This window comes from Anolis sagrei, chromosome 2, assembly GCF_037176765.1.
Source record: "Anolis sagrei isolate rAnoSag1 chromosome 2, rAnoSag1.mat, whole genome shotgun sequence".
NCBI lineage: Eukaryota > Metazoa > Chordata > Lepidosauria > Squamata > Dactyloidae > Anolis > Anolis sagrei.
The window spans coordinates 181,484,495-181,503,867 of NC_090022.1; the positions used below are offsets into that span (position 1 = coordinate 181,484,495).

The 19,373-nt window shown below is 37.2% G+C and overlaps 1 protein-coding gene across 3 annotated transcripts in view; it reads left to right on the forward strand.

Annotated features, from left to right (window-relative positions):
- The window catches only part of CEP112 (centrosomal protein 112), a 308,982-nt gene that overhangs the window by 69,216 nt on the left and 220,393 nt on the right, over positions 1-19,373 (forward strand). For all 3 annotated transcript variants that reach the window (XM_060763065.2, XM_060763067.2, XM_060763066.2), the window contains 5 exons: positions 4,452-4,606; positions 5,206-5,335; positions 5,806-5,898; positions 8,366-8,425; positions 12,487-12,566. In XM_060763065.2, coding sequence (XP_060619048.2) covers positions 4,452-4,606; positions 5,206-5,335; positions 5,806-5,898; positions 8,366-8,425; positions 12,487-12,566 — 518 coding nt within the window. The remainder of the gene's footprint in view (positions 1-4,451; positions 4,607-5,205; positions 5,336-5,805; positions 5,899-8,365; positions 8,426-12,486; positions 12,567-19,373) is intronic.

Below are 19,373 nucleotides of genomic sequence, written 5' to 3' on the forward strand. Positions count from 1 at the left end.
ATTAATACATTTAAAATGTTTCAGATATATCTAATCAATACACCTAAACATAGAAACAGACAATGCAAACCCCAAGACATTAAGACGTTAAGATTCCATGAATATGGAATATAGAGAAATATAGATAAAAAGGGAAAAGGGGGACACCTCACAGAAGATACTCTGGAAGTCAAGAAGAAAAAACCAAATTTAATCTCAATTTTTTCTTTTTTTCTGTTTCCATTTTTATTTTATTTTATTCATTTTATTTTTCTCTTTCTTTCCGTTTCCTTTCAAGGCTACTTTTTGATTTTAATCATGTTATAGAAAATCTCAATAAAGATTTTTTTTAAAAAGATTCCATGAATATTTGGAAGTAGATGAAGGATTTATCTAGGATGGGTATGAACTTTTCAAACAGCTCATCCAAAGGGGAAATAAATCACTTCTCCCCATGCCAACATCAGATATATTCCACAAGCAGCATAAATATCAATAAAATAGTTCTTCACTAAGTATTCTGTTGATTTTACATGAAAATAAAGTGGTACTAAAAAAAAGACAATGTCAGAAATCCAAATGAAGTACTGTCACCTGCTCACCAAGACTGATAATGTCTTAAAACGTGTCAATTTCTTGCAAAATAGGGATGTTGTATCTGTAATTATTTAAGTCACCAGTAAAAACATTCTGAAAAGTGAAACAGATGGCATCCAAAGCTTCAAATAACCAAAACACAACTAGCATCCCAGTCTGCACTCGATATATACCCTATCACACAAGCTTCTAAAAAGACTCTTTCAACACTATCTACAATATCTACACAGGTAATGTTTTTGGGCCTTAGGGGCGTCCTCTATGTCAAGTGTCTCCAACTTGCAGCCCTCCAGATGTTTTGGATGTTAGTTCCCAGAATTCCTGACCATTGAACAAGCTGGCTAGGGATTCTGGGAGTTGGAGACCCAAACACCTGAAGGACCAGAGGTTGAAGAGACCTGCACTTTGTCTTAGGGAATATTGGCCCATGTAGGCAAGATAAAGAATCCAGTGGTGATTGGCTGTGAGGGACAGGATAGAGTTTGACTAGCACAGATTGAGGTGTTGAAGATCTGTTGTAGTGAGCCTTCTTAGAAGAGGGCATCCAAAAGGATTACCCAGTTATATGGGAAGCCATTCCTTTTCATTCTGCATGATCATTCCTAATGGTCCTTTTAATTTTTTTTAACAAGGTGGACATAGAAAAAAATCTATTGCATTATTATCACTCTCATTTTTGAACAGGTGGTTGTGTTTAAGCCTGATTGCTTTGTCCTCTTCTGGGTCACTTACGAGATTTTGTGCTGGGTTTCTGTGTGTTTGCGTGTGAAATCAAGAAGTCCCTTTTGACATTTTTCATCGCTAGCACATTTAGAGAAGTGATCATTTGCTTGATGTTGCATAGAAAGCTTGCTTAAACTCTTATTATTGTGTTGCTAATGAATGTTGAATTGAAAAAAAATTAGCATTCAGACCTTGTCATAGGTAGCGATAAATATGGCAAGAAATGGACACAGTCTGTCAGCAGGATTGAATTTAAGAATCATCAAATGCAGACAGATCTTGCACAGCAGCTCCTGATTTTAATAATTAAACAAGGTAGAGTTCAAGGCATGGCTTAAGATGAAAGACTAGACTGTCACTGAAAATTAGTTTCTCCTTTCTTATTATTTCAGACTTCTTTTTTCTCCTTTTCATGACTTTCATTCTGTTAATAAGAGTGCTATTGGCTGAGTACAAGTGGATTTTGCTGAGTGATGAGAATTGAAAATTCTTGCAGACACATTCTTCCATTATAGATACCATATATACTCATGCATAAGTTCAAATACAATTGACAAAATAATCATGGGTTGGCTTATATGCATATCAGTACAAGTAATTCTGCCACAGCACTGTTTCTGATCTTTTTAAATGCTTGGGCTCAGTGGTGTCACTAGGGGAATATGGAGGGGATGCTACCCAAATGACTGCAACTGCTGTAACCTCCAGAATCCCTGAACCTGATGGGACATATGTTGTCTCTTGCTTGAACCTCCTCCCATATCACAGTCTTTGCAGTATGCCTTTCTTCCTGTGCCACACAGAGTGAGCAGAGCATGGTTTACTTGAGAGTAAGCAAGTGGAGAGTCCTATTCTCAACATTGCAGAGAAGGAAAATGCCGTGTGAATTCTTTTAAAAACAATTTATTTCTTGCTCCTATTCTCTTCTTTGTATTTTTTTCTCCATTATGATCTTACCTCCTTACTAGTGTTTTCTGAAATAAGAACCCAGAGGTATGACAGAAACCACCATATCATTGAGGCCTTCATCTCTCATTCACAGAATTAATCTAAAAAGATACCATGGCCAATGTTCACAGAACACAGAATAAATAATCAAGATCAATCACCCAGCTTATGCCCATCTGTCAGATATAGCAAGGTTTGTTTGTTTTTTAAACAAATCCTTTCTTATGTGAGAAGCCTGCTAAGAAAGAAGAGAGATAGAAAAAAGAATTCGAGACCCCATCTAAATTTAATGCAGTTTCAAACCGATATTGAAGAAATTAGTTTTGCTGATCAGATGATTAGTTAGGAAGCAGTGTGAGGCATAGATGGTGATTACACAAACCAGAAAGCACTGATGTGCATTAAAGGCATTCTTTCATGTACTTATTTGGGAGTTTGTTGTCTGTCTGGCATAGTTTGATGCTAGTTTTGAACTTGATAAAATAGTCATTGTAGATGGGACCAAAGTGATTGTGCCCTCCTCCAATAGGTGGTTGCAGTTTGTACTAGGTTTGGAAGAAGACTCTTTGCCTTCTCCTTATTCAGTGTCGGCATCAAAGTCTGGTTGGGTTTGAGGGATTGGCCTCTCCTCTGGCAGTCTACCATGTCCAGTGTAGAAATCAAGAAAGTTACTGTTGGACACAAGCACCACTCCCTCCTTTCTCAGGCAGTCTGCCTAGAAATTCAACAGACTGAAGGAGGGCAGAGTACTTTATTTGCTAGTGACATGAAGGCCTGAGGAAAATAACCCAGAAAACCTCAGGGGATTTTTTCTTCTTCTTTCTTTTATTGAAGCCTATTTCTCCCCCAAAACTGGGAAGATAGATTATAGAATTATATAGTTTAGGGTGAGGAATGTTTAAGATATGTTATCTGGATATTTGCTGCCTCAAAGAATTTCCCCATAATTATATAAAAGAACAATTTTTTAAATGTAAGATTATTTGCAGCATTACATTAATGCATTGGCAACATGCATCTGCATGTTTGTGAACAACAGTCTTCTAAACCTCTTCCTAATATTTAAATATATAACAGTAACATATGTGCATTGAGAAGGTGTAATAGTGATTTGAATGCAATATTCCTGCTTCTTGGCAGGGGGTTGGACTGGATGGCCCATGAGGTCTCTTCCAACTCTATGATTATATGAATAGTGCTTTTTTCAATTGTGTTATAATAATCATAATCATAATTTTATTTCTTCCCCGCTTCACCGCATGGCTCAAGGCAGGTTACACAATAATTAAACACCACAAATGCACATATTAAAATTTATTAAAACATGTTTCCATAAAATATGTTTCTATAAAATACACAAAGGAGATGAAACAAAGGACATACATTTAGAATTCGTGTTTAAAATCTGGCTGGGTAGACCAGCTGGAAGAGATAGCTCTTTAGATGGTATTAAAATTCAGACAGCTCATTTAGCTCTCAGAGCTTTTCGGATAGGTCGTTCCACAGTCTTGGGACAGCCGATGAAAAGATCCTCCGAGGGATGGTCACCAGTCAGGTTTTGTCTGGTTGGAGTAACTGCCCACAGAGGACCTCAATGTTAGAGGCAGATTGTACGGGAGAAGATCATCTTTTAGGTAACCTGGACCTAAAGCTTCAAAGGCCAAAACCAACACCCTGTACTTTGCCCAGAAGCAGTCACTAAAATGTTATAGCAGATAATTTTTATTGATATGCTTTCGTATGTGAAAGCTGAAGCATGAACTATCTTTGAAGAATTACAGTGTCTGCCCCAAAACTCAGAATATTTTCCGAAAAGACTTCTGGTTCCTATGTGGTTCCAGCAGCCCTATGTGAAGAAGGATTGTGCACCTAGGTTTTGATTATACAAAGCTGTTGTATATCAGGTAAAGAGTAAACAGTATATGTATGTGTTAGAAAAGCAATTCTATTTTATGAGAATTCCATTAATGTTATTTTTTCTCCGTTATCTAGGTAAAAATATCCATAATTTTGTGAAAATGCTGTATCTTATTCTAGACAAACCATAATAAATACATTCTTAGTGATTGATAGAAATAATTTTCCTACCAGTTGTTGATTGTTCGACGGTCTACTAACTTCCATAGTTTTTGTATAATCTGTGGATAGGTTGTTATACATCTAACAGCATGTACATGACTTTATAATAATCTTAACTTGTTTAGACCCAGATGGTGAAAGAGCTAGAAGAACGTGTCCATCAGTTGACTGTGGAAGCTGAAACTAGCAATTTACAGCGTCAGAAGTTATCTCAGGAAAAAATTAATCTGGAGCAATCTTACCAGGCTATATGCATAGAACTTGAAGAAGTCAAGGCAAGGTACTTAACAAGCTATTTATGTAGGCATAAAACAGTAGTTTTCAGCTGTTAGGAACTGGTGCATTACCATAAAATTGTCATGCTTACTATCATGCATTTCTGAAATGTTTTAGCTTCTCTATTCAGTCATCATTTTGTGAAATTATTTCCCATGTTCTGATTTGTGTACATATTCACATGCTGGATTCATTGTGAATTAAATATTGTCAATGCCAAACAAAATCAGCCCTGTTGCCTTCCCTCTCCTTACATCCTGGGATGAGTGAGTGATAATCAGTAGCAGATCTGCAACTTCTGGAGGGGTTGCTGTGTTGATCTGCTGCCAGTGATAGGTGTGAATTTCACATCTGACTAAACCGTTATTCTTAATAGCTTATCTCAGACTGGATCTGGTGAGCCATATGTCCCTTTTGGCACTTGTGTAACTTCTTTTATTTTCTTTGGCATTACAAAATTGGTTCAAAGCTTGGACGATTTTATCGTCAACTTCCAGAATAAAAAGATGAGTGCCATTTGTTTACATTGTATAACATGTAAAGTATGAAAAATGATGCTACATGGAACGTAGCTTCACCCCTTTTTAACTGTAATATTTATAGATGCAACTCACTTCAAAAAGAAAAGGGATACATTGTACAAGAATACGAGCAGAACATTAAACAACTACGAAGCAAATACGATGCTGATCTAAATCTGATGAAACAGGAACATGCTCTTTCTGCAGCAAAAGTAAGTTTAGATTTATGTGGACATGAATACAGACAGATATATTAACAACATATAAAAACCCAAAAGCTTTCAACATTAATTTCTAAAGTTTTATTCTTGTATAAACATAGATAGATGTGAATGAAATTTATTCAGCTGGCTCTTCTCATCTGCCATAATATACTTACATGCAGGAATGTTGACAAAGCTGAAGCCTAAGCTTGCAACAATACATTTTGAGTGGATCGTTTTTCTGAAATATATACACAATTTTTAATCAGATGCCAATTCAGACAGCAACTACAATAGTATTTGCATCATTAGAAGAAATGTGTAGGGGTTACGTTTTTATATTTGTTTTAAGTAGATCATCTCCCCAATTCTCTGTCCTGCTTTAAAGCATAACTTGGGGATGGGGGGTGGGGAAGTAAAGTTATTTCTGCCAGAGTTAATGCAAGACCAACATTCTCTTTTCTTTAAAATCCCTACAGGCATCTGATGTGATTGAAGAATTAGAACAGTGTGTGTCTCAATTAAAACAACAGTTACTAGAATCAGAACATCAAAGGCAGCAACAGCTGAGGGTGAGCCCTGAATTTTTCACTCAGGAAAAATGATGAGCCCTTTTTACTTCTTCCTGTGATTTGTATGAATAGAATGCTCAAGTGAGAGTTTCTGGAGTTCTCAGAAACGTCGTGAGCCAATCACTCAACGAAAGAAATAATGGAATATGTTCTTATTTCCAGCTAAACCCTTTAAAGAAACTTGGGGGCTATTTGTCTTATTTCCTTGCTTATTGAACTGATGTGAAAAGCATATATATCAGTGGATTAAAGAAAAGCATAGAGTGAAGTTGAAAGTAATCCCTATGTCTGTCTTAGATAGTGATAGCTACATTTGTATAAATTAGTATATTAGCATAAACTTGTCGCATTGCTGCTATATTTCAAAGAATCAGAACTATTTTACTGCTTTTTCCTTTTCGTCCATTTTTTTGGCTCTTATTATTTCTCATTACTAAGAGTCAGTTCACTACTTTACAGTTGTCCAAACTCAGTTCTTCTTTGTATATTTGTCCTTCATGGTTAATAATGACATCATTTAGGAAGACTTATGATTATCGTTACATTCTTTAGAAAATAACGGGGATAACAGATGTGTTGTTTTTTGCGCTGTATGGTCATGTTCTAGAAGCATTCTATCCTGAAGTTTCGCCTGCATCTATGGCAGGCATCCTTAGAGGTTGTGAGGTCCGTTGGAAACTAGGAAAATTGGGTTTATATATCTCTGGAAAATCCAGGGTGGGAGAAAGAACTCTTGTCTGTTGGAGCTGGGTGTGGATGTTTCAATTGGCCACCTTGATTAGCATTTGATGGTCTGACAGTTTTTAGGTGTAGCTTGTTACTGCCTGGTGGAATCCTTTGTTGAGAGATGATTAACTGTTCCTGATTGTTTCTTGTCTGGAATTCCCCTGTGTTTGAGTTTTGTTCTTTATTTACAAAAATGTAGGTAGCAACTGTCAGAATAGAGTTAGTAGCCCGCAGAATGCCTTAGCCCCTTTTACTCTGTGTGACAAAACCTCAAAAAAATACACAAGTCTGTTGCTTTAAGTAGAAATAAAAATATAGTTCTATTCACTGTAGATCAAAAACACAAAGCAAAACAAAAGAATTGTGCTCATCAATATACAACAAACAATATCTCTGGTGAGTCTTCTTTACACAACGATATGCAAACACATAGCAAAATAATACAGTCTCTCTACTTAGTTATCAGTAGAATGTCCTTATCTTACCAAAAGCAAGCAGTTTCCTTGGCACTCCAAACGGATTCAGTCTTCAGCTTCAGGATGCTGCGTAACCACTCCCTGCAACAGCCAAAGGTTTTTTCAGCTCAAACAAGCCATCCAGCTAAGCCAAATTCAAAGCTTGCAAACCCAGTGCCTTGCTATATGCTAAATCAGATAACACACCCAATTAACTTGTGGCAGCTGTAACAGGAAAGATTCTGATCATCCCTGTTACTTAGAAAAAGCCTGTTGTAAACCTATAGTAGCAACAGCAACATGATACCCTCCTCCCTATTCTTTTGCTCTGCAATAGCCCTTGTCTTGATGACTAGTTGCAGGTTATTCCAAATAATTCCATAATTTGTTGTTGAATGCTTTCATGGATGGAATCACTGGCTTGCTGTGAGTTTTTCAGGCTGTATGGCCATGTTCCAGTAGCATTCTCTCCTGACGTTTTGTCTGCATCTTTGGCAGCAGGAGAGAATGCTACTGGAACATGGTCATACAGCCTGAAAAACTCACAGTAATCCAGTCCCACAATGTTTATAGGTAACATTTCAGTATTCAAGATTGCAGTATCTGGCAAAGAGCTACGGGAGCTTCACTGTTAAGGCACAGAATTCTGCAATTTTATTTAATTTTTTATCTTTTTTGTGAAATTTATGAATTTCTCCACAGAATTGAATTTGATGTAACAGACACAAATACTCCCTCTATATAATAATAATAATAATAATAATAATAATAATAATAATAATAAATAAAACTTTATTTATACCCCGCTACCATCTCCCCAAGGGACTCGGTGTGGCTTACATGAGGCCGAGCCCACAATACATAAGGAATAAAAACAATAACAACAGCAATACAAACAATAAAATAAAACTCATAACAAAAAATAAGCAATGAACATTTACACAACGGTGTTTAAAAGACCTATGGCTGGGCCAAATGTAATAATTAAAATTTAAAAAATAATGCTGAGCATGAACAGGTGAAATATGACTAGGATATGTTTCTTGCATATAGAGGGATTTAATACGTACCCATCTAAATGGAAGCTGGAATTGATTTTTTAAAGTTCAGTCTCTTTTTTACTTTTTGGGACTAATTCTTCATCAGTTTAAAATTATATTCAGCTTCTTTGCTAAAGTACCAGCTCCTTCCGTTTGGTATATTTACAAATTTGTGAATAATGTGTTGTTACTATGCTACTTTCATATTAATAAAACAAATATTGTCCTCATTAAATCAATTTTCAGGACCAGGAGCAAACATTTCTACAGGAAAAACTTCATTTGGAGAGATCACATGAAAAAAAGGTATTTATTCTTTGAGTTATCCACTCTCACCCAGTTATTAGTTGTGTTTGGTCACTGAAAAGGGAATTTGGGAAATATTTCTCTCTTCAGAGCCTGAAAAAATCCTTTACGAAAAAATCCTTTACTATGGATCTTTTAAAATATCAGTATGAAATCTGAATCTCACTCTGTATATCCTTTATAGGTAATAAGTACATGAAGCTTTCAATGCTTTCTGTGCCTACATTAATGCGCTTTACTGACTGAAATTTTATCGTTTTTAACAACTCATTGTCAGTACTTGTAAGAAAATGTTTGTTGTGTGAGAAGATCTGATCTAAGTCCTGGTTAAATTGAGATCCCTTCAGCTCAGTAAGCCCTCTGAAAGCATGGTGAAATTGCAAATCTGGAAGTGCGGGAGTTGTTTAAGAATTCAATAGATATTTTTAAAAACTGCAAGTGTGGGGTGGCGGGATCTGTGAGTGGTTCAAGATTCTGCAAGGAATCAGTACAACCTTCCAAGCCCTGGAAGTTGGATGCTCCTCCTCTGGAGATCTCACTATGTGTAATTTGCTACTATGTGACAGCAAACTACACATCTATTTGTGTAAATGCCACTGTCAGATTGAGGTCTCTTCATGGAGTAATTGATCTGTATTTCCTTATCATCAGATCTGCAAAAATGTATTAGCAAAAGGAGAAGGCTTCAATACATGGTTGTCATGGAAAGCATTAAAGGTAGACACCTCTTAAGCAGGGAATTTGAATAAGAGGAACTTAATGTTTGGACTCAAATATATGTATAGCAACAAAAAACACAAATCTTGATTTCCTTGAAATCACACTGCTTGCATCTCTTAAACTGAGAAGGGAATTATAGGAGAATCATAAAAAAACTATAAAATCAAGTTGGCTCTATACTATAGAATTAATGAAGTTCAAAACCACTTTCATTGCCATGGCTCAATAGTTTGATGATATAGCAGTAATCTTTGACAGAGAAGGTTACAGAACTTCTAAAATTACAACTCCCTTGATTCCATATCACTGAGCCATGGTGTCTAACTGCATTAATCCTTCAGTGTAGGTGCATCCAGATTTTCCTGCTGCTGCTTTTGCACACATAGATGGTGTGTATTTAAATCAGCCCTGCTGCAGCTAAAAACTATACGGAGCCGATCCAGTTTAACCTGGGGCAAAGCCATCTTAACTATGCCTTATCCCGGGCAGCTAACTTGGGGAAAAGATGGAATACTGATCCAGGATTCACGCTTTTCCCCAACTTAAGGTCTGTCAAGACAGTCGTTTGGTACCACTGGGCAGTTGGGATTCCCTGCCATCTGTGTGGCGCTTTAAGAAGTACCTATCTGGAATGCCAGATCCTACCTACATTACTGATCCGTGTAGGTTCCTTAAATTGTGAATTCATCTAGAAAGCTATCTGGCTGCGGTTTATTTTCCAGTCCCAATTCAAGGTACAGGTTATCACCTACAAAGCCCTAAACGGTTTGGGACCCGCCTGCCTTTGTGACCGTATCTCTCTCCATCTACCAACCCAGGCCCTTCGGGGGAGGCCCTCCTTTCACCCCTACCAATCTCACAAGCTTGTCTTGTGGGCACAAGGGAGAGAGCCCTCTCCTCTGTGGCCCCATGACTCTGGAACTCATTACCTGGAGAGATCAGGAAAGCCCCTTCACTAGAAACATTCAAAAAGAACCTTAAAACCTGGCTCTTCTGCTGCGCCTTTGGCGAGTAGGTGTACAACATGATATAATTGCTCCCCTCAATGCTTCTGCCACTGGGGTACACTCCCTCCAAATGGGAAGCTTTGTTTCACAACTCTGTTTTTATGAGCTCCCTGTAAACAATCTCCTCCTATTTTTATCTCATTAGAGTCTTTTAATTGTTTTATCCTGTACATGTGGCCACTGTTATCGTGACTGTGTTTACTGGATTTTTTCTTTCTTTCTATGTAATTTTGATGATGTTGTTTGTTGTCTATGTTTTTGGTTTTAATCCGATGTAATATGTTGTCCGGGCTTGACCCCATGTAAGCCACTCCGAGTCCCCACTGGGGAGATGGTGGCGGGGTATAAATAAAGTTTATTATTATTATCTTTCTTTTCCTACTGCCTTCTACTTTAGTTAGCATTATCATCCTTTGTAATGAGTCATTTCATAATATGTCCAAGACAGAATAGCTTCAGTTAAGTCATTTTGGCTTCTAGTGATTTCCTGTTGGACTCACGTGTTTATTTGTTTATTTACTCTATTTATATCCCATCGTTCTCTACCCTGAAGGGGACTCAAGGCATCTTTACAAATGTCAACTATTTGATGCCTTTAGAATACTATAATTAAATACATTTAAGTTAAAATTTAAAAATTAGAGTTAAAAAGCACATATAAATATTATCATCACTATTAAAATCATGCCATTCACAGTCGTAATCCAAGACAATTCTGAAAATCTTTGCACATATTTCGTAGTTATTTTTGCACTGTGATTAATCTCCAAAGGCTTGACCCCAGAGCCAGGTTTTTACTTTCCTTCAGAAGGCCAGGAGAGAGGGAGCTGCTCCAATATTACTGGGGGGGGGGGGGGAGAGTTCCACAGTCGAGAGGCCACCACTGAGAAGGCTCTGTCCCTCTTTCCCGGCAGACGCACCTGTGCAGGTGGTGTCTCTGCAAGCAGGGCCTCCCCTGATGATCTTAGTCTCTTATCTGCTGTTGTGTTTGACGAGTCCCACAGAAATCTCCTCCAGCACTATTACTTATTAGTTTTCTTTATTTACCTGCTTTCACACCCACATATAATAGAAATACTGTGGAATGAATGATCTCCACTTTAGTATTCAGAGATACATCTCTGCACCTGGGGACATGACCTACTTTTGTCATAGTTGCCCTTCCAAGTCTTAGTCATTTTCTGATTTCTTGATTATGATCTCTAATTTGATTGATGGCTAAACCAGGCATAGAAAATGTTTGGTAATTTCAGTGTGATCTCTATGGTTTAAGGAACAATTTTGGTTTCTCTAATTTATGGCATAAATTTTATATGCTGTAATCCCAATTAGTAAGGAGAATTTTGTAGGGAATGTTATGTAGGGAGCAGAGCTCGAGTATTCGTGTTGTGTTTGTGTTTCTATATAAATTACTATTTTGCATTTTAGATTGAGGAATGTGATAATAAGCTTCACTAAATTGCCACACATAAATAGCTAAATTGCAAATATAAATTATTAATAATGTGTATATACAATGTTTTTTAGTTAACAAAGGCGAAAAACTACAGACAAATGTGAAACAATACAGTGCAATATTAACCTAAATCAATATACTTCATAATTCAAACAGCAGCTGTGAAAGTTTACAACAAGAGGAACTTTGGTAGTAGAGCAGATAGCTTTTGAATACTTGAAGTGTAACCAAAAACCCCAGTTCAAAGGGTGCATATTGTAGGGCGGATCTACACTGACTTGCTGCTTTTGTTTCAGAACTGTTTAGAAATACACAAAGTTGGGGGATACTGCTAGTCAAATCCGCATCAAGGTGGCCTTGCACTGTGTACCCCTGAATCAACTCCAAGTGATGTTTGGCTGTCACAGAGCTTCCTCATTAAGTGGTCAGTGTAGCTACGCCCCTAACCCTAAGATACTCAAGAATTGGCAAAACCAACTTTGTAGCACTGAAAACAAGCTGATAGCCAGTGAAGAATTATAAACAGCAACAACAGTCTGATCTTAGTCTCTTATCTGCTGTTGTGTTTGACGAGTCCCATAGAAATCTCCTCCAGAACTATTATTTATTAGCTTAATTGCTGCAGACAAGCTAGTGCAATTGCAATAGCTGACCTTTCTGAAGAGTCTTAAAAGGCATCCCGATTTATTTATTTATTTACTTACTTACTTACTATGTTTTTATACTGTCCTTCTCAGCCCTCAGGTGACTCAGGGCGGTTTAGAATGGTTTATAATTGGCTAAATAGAAGTCACAGTGTTGGAATGACAATAGTTATGTTACAGTTCTTATTATTGTTGTTCCTCAAATTTAACACTGACCCTATCTTTAAATGTTAGATTCATGGATTGCAGAATGACTTGGATAAAGAGAAAATTGATTATTTTAAGAGAATACGAAAACTTGAAGATATTCTACGGTAAGATGTTTTACAAGGTGTTTGTTGTTTATTAAAGTGTCTCTGAGGAAGATTATGTTTCAGTTTTGTTGAGACTGGAATAACTGACATATCTAGACTGCATAGGTTTGTCTGCTGGGGATTTTTGCATGATACTTTTTCACTGTTTTCATTTTGTTGTTTCAGTCTGATGAAATACAATATCTTTGTTCTAAGACTCAAATATATTGTAGTTCTGTTAACACAAACATGATTGATTGTTGCCTAAGCTAGCAAGGAGTCCTTTGACTTCCCAGAGGAGAAAATCTGGGTCCTAATCCACCTGAGGGCTTTGAAAGTCATCATTTGAGTTGTGCTTGAAAATAAACTGGCGAAGGCTTCATAGGATGATGTATTAAGATATTGTCAACATCACCTGCTTTCTTGCTGTTGCAGTCTGTAACTGTCGCAATTTCTAAATTCAAGATTATTCCCATGTAGTAAAATTATTTTAGATATATCTAAGATCTGTCTGTTTGGCCATCTAGTTAGAGATTCATCTAGTTAGAGATTCATGCAGTTGGTATGCCATCCTAAGATGGATGAAGGAATTTCTGACCATTGTCTCCACTGGAAAATCCAAGAGTGAAGCCAAGATCAGAAACATGCATATACTGAGATCCTGGTTGTTCAGTGGCACAATAATCAAATATAGATTGAATTGATGTTTAGAGCCTCTTGCTTCCTGATCGCTATGTTTACCTGGATAACTTTAATCAGCCTGTTGATACAGTATATCCAGATATTGATTCAGAACATTAACAGCTTTCCTGGTAATGGATAAAAAGAAAAAAATACAGCTGTGATCCATATATTGGTGATAAAACCTTTCAAATGTCCACATAATTTTAATTAGTGGTTCTATAGAAATACTAAACCATTTGAAGAGGAAGACCCAAATACTGTATATAAAATACGTTGAAGTAAGTATCATATATATTTGCTATGTTGCAAATGTGTTTATGAAAAGAGGGAAAATGTAAAATTTGCTTCTGTGAATATGGCAATCACAAGGAAGAAAATTGTGGAAACATCATGCATGCATTTGGATATATGAAGTTTTGTAAAATGAATTAGGTTGCACAATAAGTATTTTGTATTGGCATTATATTTCCTGTATCCGACTGAGACAGTTCAGATTTTGAATGTGAAGAAATTGAGGAAACCCATGCTGGTTTTCCATTTCCATGAGTCTTGCTACAACAACAACAACGATGATGATGATGATGATGATGATGATGATGATGATAATGATGATGAATTTATTACCTGCTTCCCCCCTGTGGCTTGTACAGGGTGCAACGTAATTAAAACAAGAGATAAAATATTATTCAAAGACATATAACTAGAAACACAGAGTTAAAATACAGTTTAACATCCTCTAATAAAATGAAGATTAAAATTCACAACTTAAAATTGACCAGGTCAGCTGGCAGAAAGAGATGGGTCTTCGATTGTGTCTTAAATTCTGAGAGCTGATCCTGCTGTCAAATCTCTTCTAGCTGTTCATTCCACAGTCTTGGGGTAGCTGATGAAATGATCCTCTGGGTGACAGCTGCCAGTTGAGTCATGACAGGCTGGGAGTAGACACCCCTGAGGACTTCAGTGGCCAAAGGGGCAATGGATTGTATGGGAGAAAGAGATCCTGTAAGTAACCTGGACCCAAACCATGTAGGGTTTTAAGGGTCAAAAACAGCACTTTGTAGTTTGTCTGGAAACTAATTGGTAGCCAGTGGAATTACTTTAGTATAGGAGTGCCCCATGCATACAGATGATCTCCCCAGCTGTTTCATATAAATGTAAAAAAGCATTGGAGATAGAATGGTATCTTTTTTGAGGAGGAGCTATAACCAAACACTACCACATGGAACCTGTTTGAGAGGTAGAACTAGAACACTGCAGCACAGTGCGTCCGATTTCCTCCTCCAGAAGAATGCCATGGTTGATGGTATCGAAAACCACTGAGAGATCTAAAAGCACCAACAGGGACATACACCTCTTGTTATTGTTAAGGCGGAGATCATCCACTAAGGCAGTGGTTCTCAACCTTTGGGTCCCCAGCCAGTTTACCAGTTGTTAGGATTTCTGGAAATTAGATGCCAAAACATCTGGGGATTCACAGATTGAGAACCACTGCACTAAGGCGACCATAGCAGTCTCAACTCCATATGCTGATCTGAAGCTGGTTTGAAATGGGTGAAGACTGTCTTCTCCAAGTATGATGCTTACTTTCTCTGAGCACAAGGTATATGGAGGAGGCAATGGTGTGGTGTTAACTGACAGCATATTCACTGTAATACATTTCTTCTGTTCTCATCATTATTTATTAATTTTCCCCAAAAACCTTGTTTTATGTACAGACAGTCCACCAACTTACAAACAACTCATAGTTAAGAGGGGGGTGGGGGGTGGGGAGTGAGACTACAGGAAGCGAGAGCGATCTACCCCGAGGAAGGGAAATTAATTCCTGAGTTATCATGGGAAAAAAGTGACTCCTCTGAAGCTTTAGCACCAATCCTTGTTTCCACAACAAGCCAACTTTTTCAAAATCCAGTGATCACGGGGACAGAAAGTGAGGTGAAATCTTCTGAACAGGGGCACAGACAGCGAAACAAACACCACAGGGGGTTAACCCTTCCCTGTGCTATCCAAAGATGAAAAAAATATACTGTTTATTTGAATGAAGTACTTTTTAAAATGTACCTGTTCTGACTTACAAATAAATTCTACTTAAGAACAAATCTATAGAACATATCCTATTCCTAATTTGGAGACTGCCTGTATATATGATTACATTATTGTTAGCTTATCATTAAAACGTGCACACATTTGCATTCCATTGTACCAATACTACATTCAACTGATCAACTTGTACTACCTATTGATGTTAGTTCAATTGCCCTTTGAGTTTGGATGAAATATTCTTCAAAAGAAAGTACCGTAGCAGCTCAGGCTAGAATGTGTGTGTCAGTAGATTCTTCGATCTGCATGCATTCTGATTCTAGAACAGCTACAGGTTGTATCTTGAACATGAAAAGAAGATTAGTTATTTTTTTTTGTAATGTAAGAGCATCAGTTGGCTCGTTGCCATTATATGGAAATGTATAATGTGGAATAGTGATGAGCTGACATTCCAAAATAAATAGTAATGTTCAAATAATGCTTAACTTTGTTTTAATGCATGAAACGTTCACTGACAATAAATTAAAAATGCCCTTTCTTCTTTACTTACTTGTGTTTGCTGCAAATTTTCTTCCAGTGCTGATTTATAAGTAATGCTAGCATAGCAGTTGCTACCTTGTTTTCTTTAGAGGAAATGTCTTTAATATAAGATATTGGTGGATTTTTTAAGAAAGCAATTTAAATTGTTTACACACCATGACTGAAGACATAGTGCCGGTATAATTGCTTAAGGCATGGAGTTGTTTCTTTCTGATCACTATGTATTAGTTGAATAGTAACAGCATGTTATGTGGGACAGATCACTTATTAGGCTAAACCTTTCTGAATATAATCTTATTTGTAATGAATACAGAAAACGGCAATGAGTGAAAATTACATTGCTTTTTATGTGGGAAGCTATCTGCTAAGTATTATATATCCATTTCTTGAAAGTAGGTTTAAATGTGTTATATGTAAAAAGGGAGGAACATAGACAAAATGAAAAAAAAAACATAATCATAATGAAGATAATGTAAAGAATATTAGTCAACTGAAGCAATTCAACATGCACGTTGCTTTTCGGTAAACAAAACATAGTCCAAAAGTTATTCTGAAGGTGTTGGGTGTATTTTCTATTAAATCTGTAAGCACATCTGGTCCCAATGAGTACTGGGATGGAGACTGCTAATACCCCCTTGTATTCTGTGCTCTAATTTGTTTAAGACTTCTGGTTTATATATTAAAATAACAAAAAGTGTTGACATCATTATCCTTTACAGCTTCACTGGTGTCAGGTATGAAGTGTTTGCTGTAATGCAGATGAATTATTAAAAGATCTGATAATTGCACAAATGAGTGGTTCTTAGGTTTTGAACTTCAGGTGCTTTGAACCTCAGGCCCCAGAAGCTTCTGAGAGTTAGCTTCTGGGAGTAGAAGCCCAAAACATTTGTGTCTCCAAATACTGATCTAATTAATTAGTCTGACTGCCTTGCTTCTGAAATTGGTACAAAGGTAGCCCAATGTACAGTACATTGCAGAAGTATCTTCTTGAGGTTACCAGTGCTTGTACCATGATCTTTAGATGTTCTAGTTCTAGAAAAGTGCACAGTTGGGGTAACAGCCAAGGCAGATAGTAGACACTCGTGGCCCTTATATACATTGAGCCATCATTTGGAGCAACAGATCCAGAAGAAGCTCCCACACGATAGACATAGTATTTCTTGGAGAGAATAATCCTGTCTTAGCCTCATTGGCACACCTCTGTAAGTTATGACACTTGACAGGAAACATTTTCATCTTGGTTGAATTCACCTAGAGTTTTTTTCCCCCTCTACCAGATCCTTACCTCCTGCAAACATTCATCCAAAAAAGGCAAACTATCCTTAACTGATGTCATTATTAAAGCCATGAAGAAATATATGTCTTCTTCGTGGTCTCTGAGAATGACATAACTGAGTATTCTGCTCTTGCACAGAGCACTGTTCAAAACCTTCTAGAATCACTAGGCCGCAAAGTTTTGGCAGTAACCCCACCTGCCATCCCAAGGCTATACAAGGCCCAGTTGCTGCCGAAATGTCTCAATTCCTTTCATCCATGCTGCATCTAGTTTCAGGAACCGTTGGTCTTCGAGCTTGTTAGTTCTTACTTTAAAAGTGAACTTTAACTGAGTTTATTTTATGGAAGAGTTTCTGATTCAGCTTGATTGCCTCCCGCTTTAGCTCATTGGGCTCTATGAGGACGATGCTTGCGACCTAGTTCAAGATGGCCTTCATGACCCACTTGAAGCAGTGCGAGAAATATGTGGGCAAACTTCGTGACATGGATGGACATTCTAAGTGCCTTTTTTGTTTACCCGAGGTCCATACGATCTAGTCCTCTATTCACTGCCAGCCTTTAACACTGCAGGCAAGGAAGAACTGTAAAGCAAGGTTTAGTTATTCACTGTACCAACAGGCCTTATCCATGACTTCTGCCTTGACTTTAAGGTCCCAAGCTGGTTGAAACATTTGAACACAGAAATGTTGAAGTTGCTCCCACTTTGGTTATGGATACGCCGTTTATGGTGAATAAACTTCTTTGATTTTGCACTAAAGGCCATGGTCAGCTGTGTGTCATGACTCCTGTCTCCGATAACTTGTGATTGCTAGTCACTCAGTTGTGTGATTCACAGAGAGCATAAAGAAGGACAGGTTGCTTACCTGTAACTGTATTTCTTTGAGCGGTCATCTGTGAATTCACACAACACCCACCACCCATCATCTCTGCACAGGGGTCATGCTGCCTCAGCTCTTAAAATAGGCTGCACCCAGACCCTATATAGCCCCAGAGTGGTCGATGGGAGCACCGCCAAAACATTTCTCCCTAGTGATTCTAGAAGGCTTCAAACAGTTCTCTGTACAGGTGCAGAATACCCAGTTGTGTGAATTCACAGATTACCTCTCAAAGAAATACATTTACAAGTAAGTCATCTGTCCATTGGCTCAAACAATATACTCAATAAAATATTAGATTTAATTTTTGAAAATAATGTTTACTCACAGTGTAATTTACTATTTTGTCTGAAACTGTAGTCTTCTAAGCTTTCTCCAGATGTGTTACTCCAGAGCCAACTGGTTTAATTTCCATTATCACAGTGTGGTGAATGAAATAAGTGAATGGTATTGTATTTTAACCCTACTTTAAATTGTCAGAAGAATGAGATCTGTGGTTAAGTGTTTGATGATGCTGGTGGTGATCTTTTTATTTTAAGTCCTCACCCTCACCTGTCATGAGAGCCAATTCCAAGGCTTTTGGAAGTGCTGCTGACAGAGTGCAAATGCTCACCAGCTGGCTGCTTTAAATTCATTCTATCAATTTTTGTTTACATTGGAAAGTTATGACACCTCTTTTTTCCCCCTTCAGTATATATGCCTGATCAGATCTTGTTTAAAATGAAAGGCTTTGTACATTGTCATTGTTTAGAGGTCATGCTGTACAGAATCCGATAGACAGTTTCATGCATAGACATGTTTACATTTTCATTTCATTTTCCACATTGTGCTGAAGCTGCTACAACTTTGTGATCATTTTGAGATTGTACCTGAACAATGCTCCCATTTCATACTTTATTCTGTTAAAATACATGAAGAAATAACCCTTCACGTAAGGATTTATAAAATAATTTCTGACAGACTACATTAGGCGTAGTGTGTTATTAGGAAATTTTCTGTGATATAGCTAAGGCTTGTGAGTGCTTGGTTTACTTCCCTTTTTAATGTGTTAAACTACCACTGCCATATTGTTTTAGTGTCAAAAGATCTTACCTGACTTCTTATTTGCTTCGTAGCTAGAGGGTATCTGTTGTATTATAGGATTTGATAACTAAGATATTTATGCAACCTATCACAAAATGTACACTCAGTTAAGATTGTCCTGACATCAATTTAGTAGCAACATATTTCTGATATATGTGTTGTATGGGAAAATCTAATATATTACTATGGAATGCCCAGAACCTGAAAGATGACAGGCAAACACCTCAAAATGTCATTTCAAGCTGAAGAAAAAAAGCACATTTGTTTTAAAATATTTGTTTAAACAAAATACATTGAAGCTGAAGAACCCATTACTTACAATAGAATGTTATGG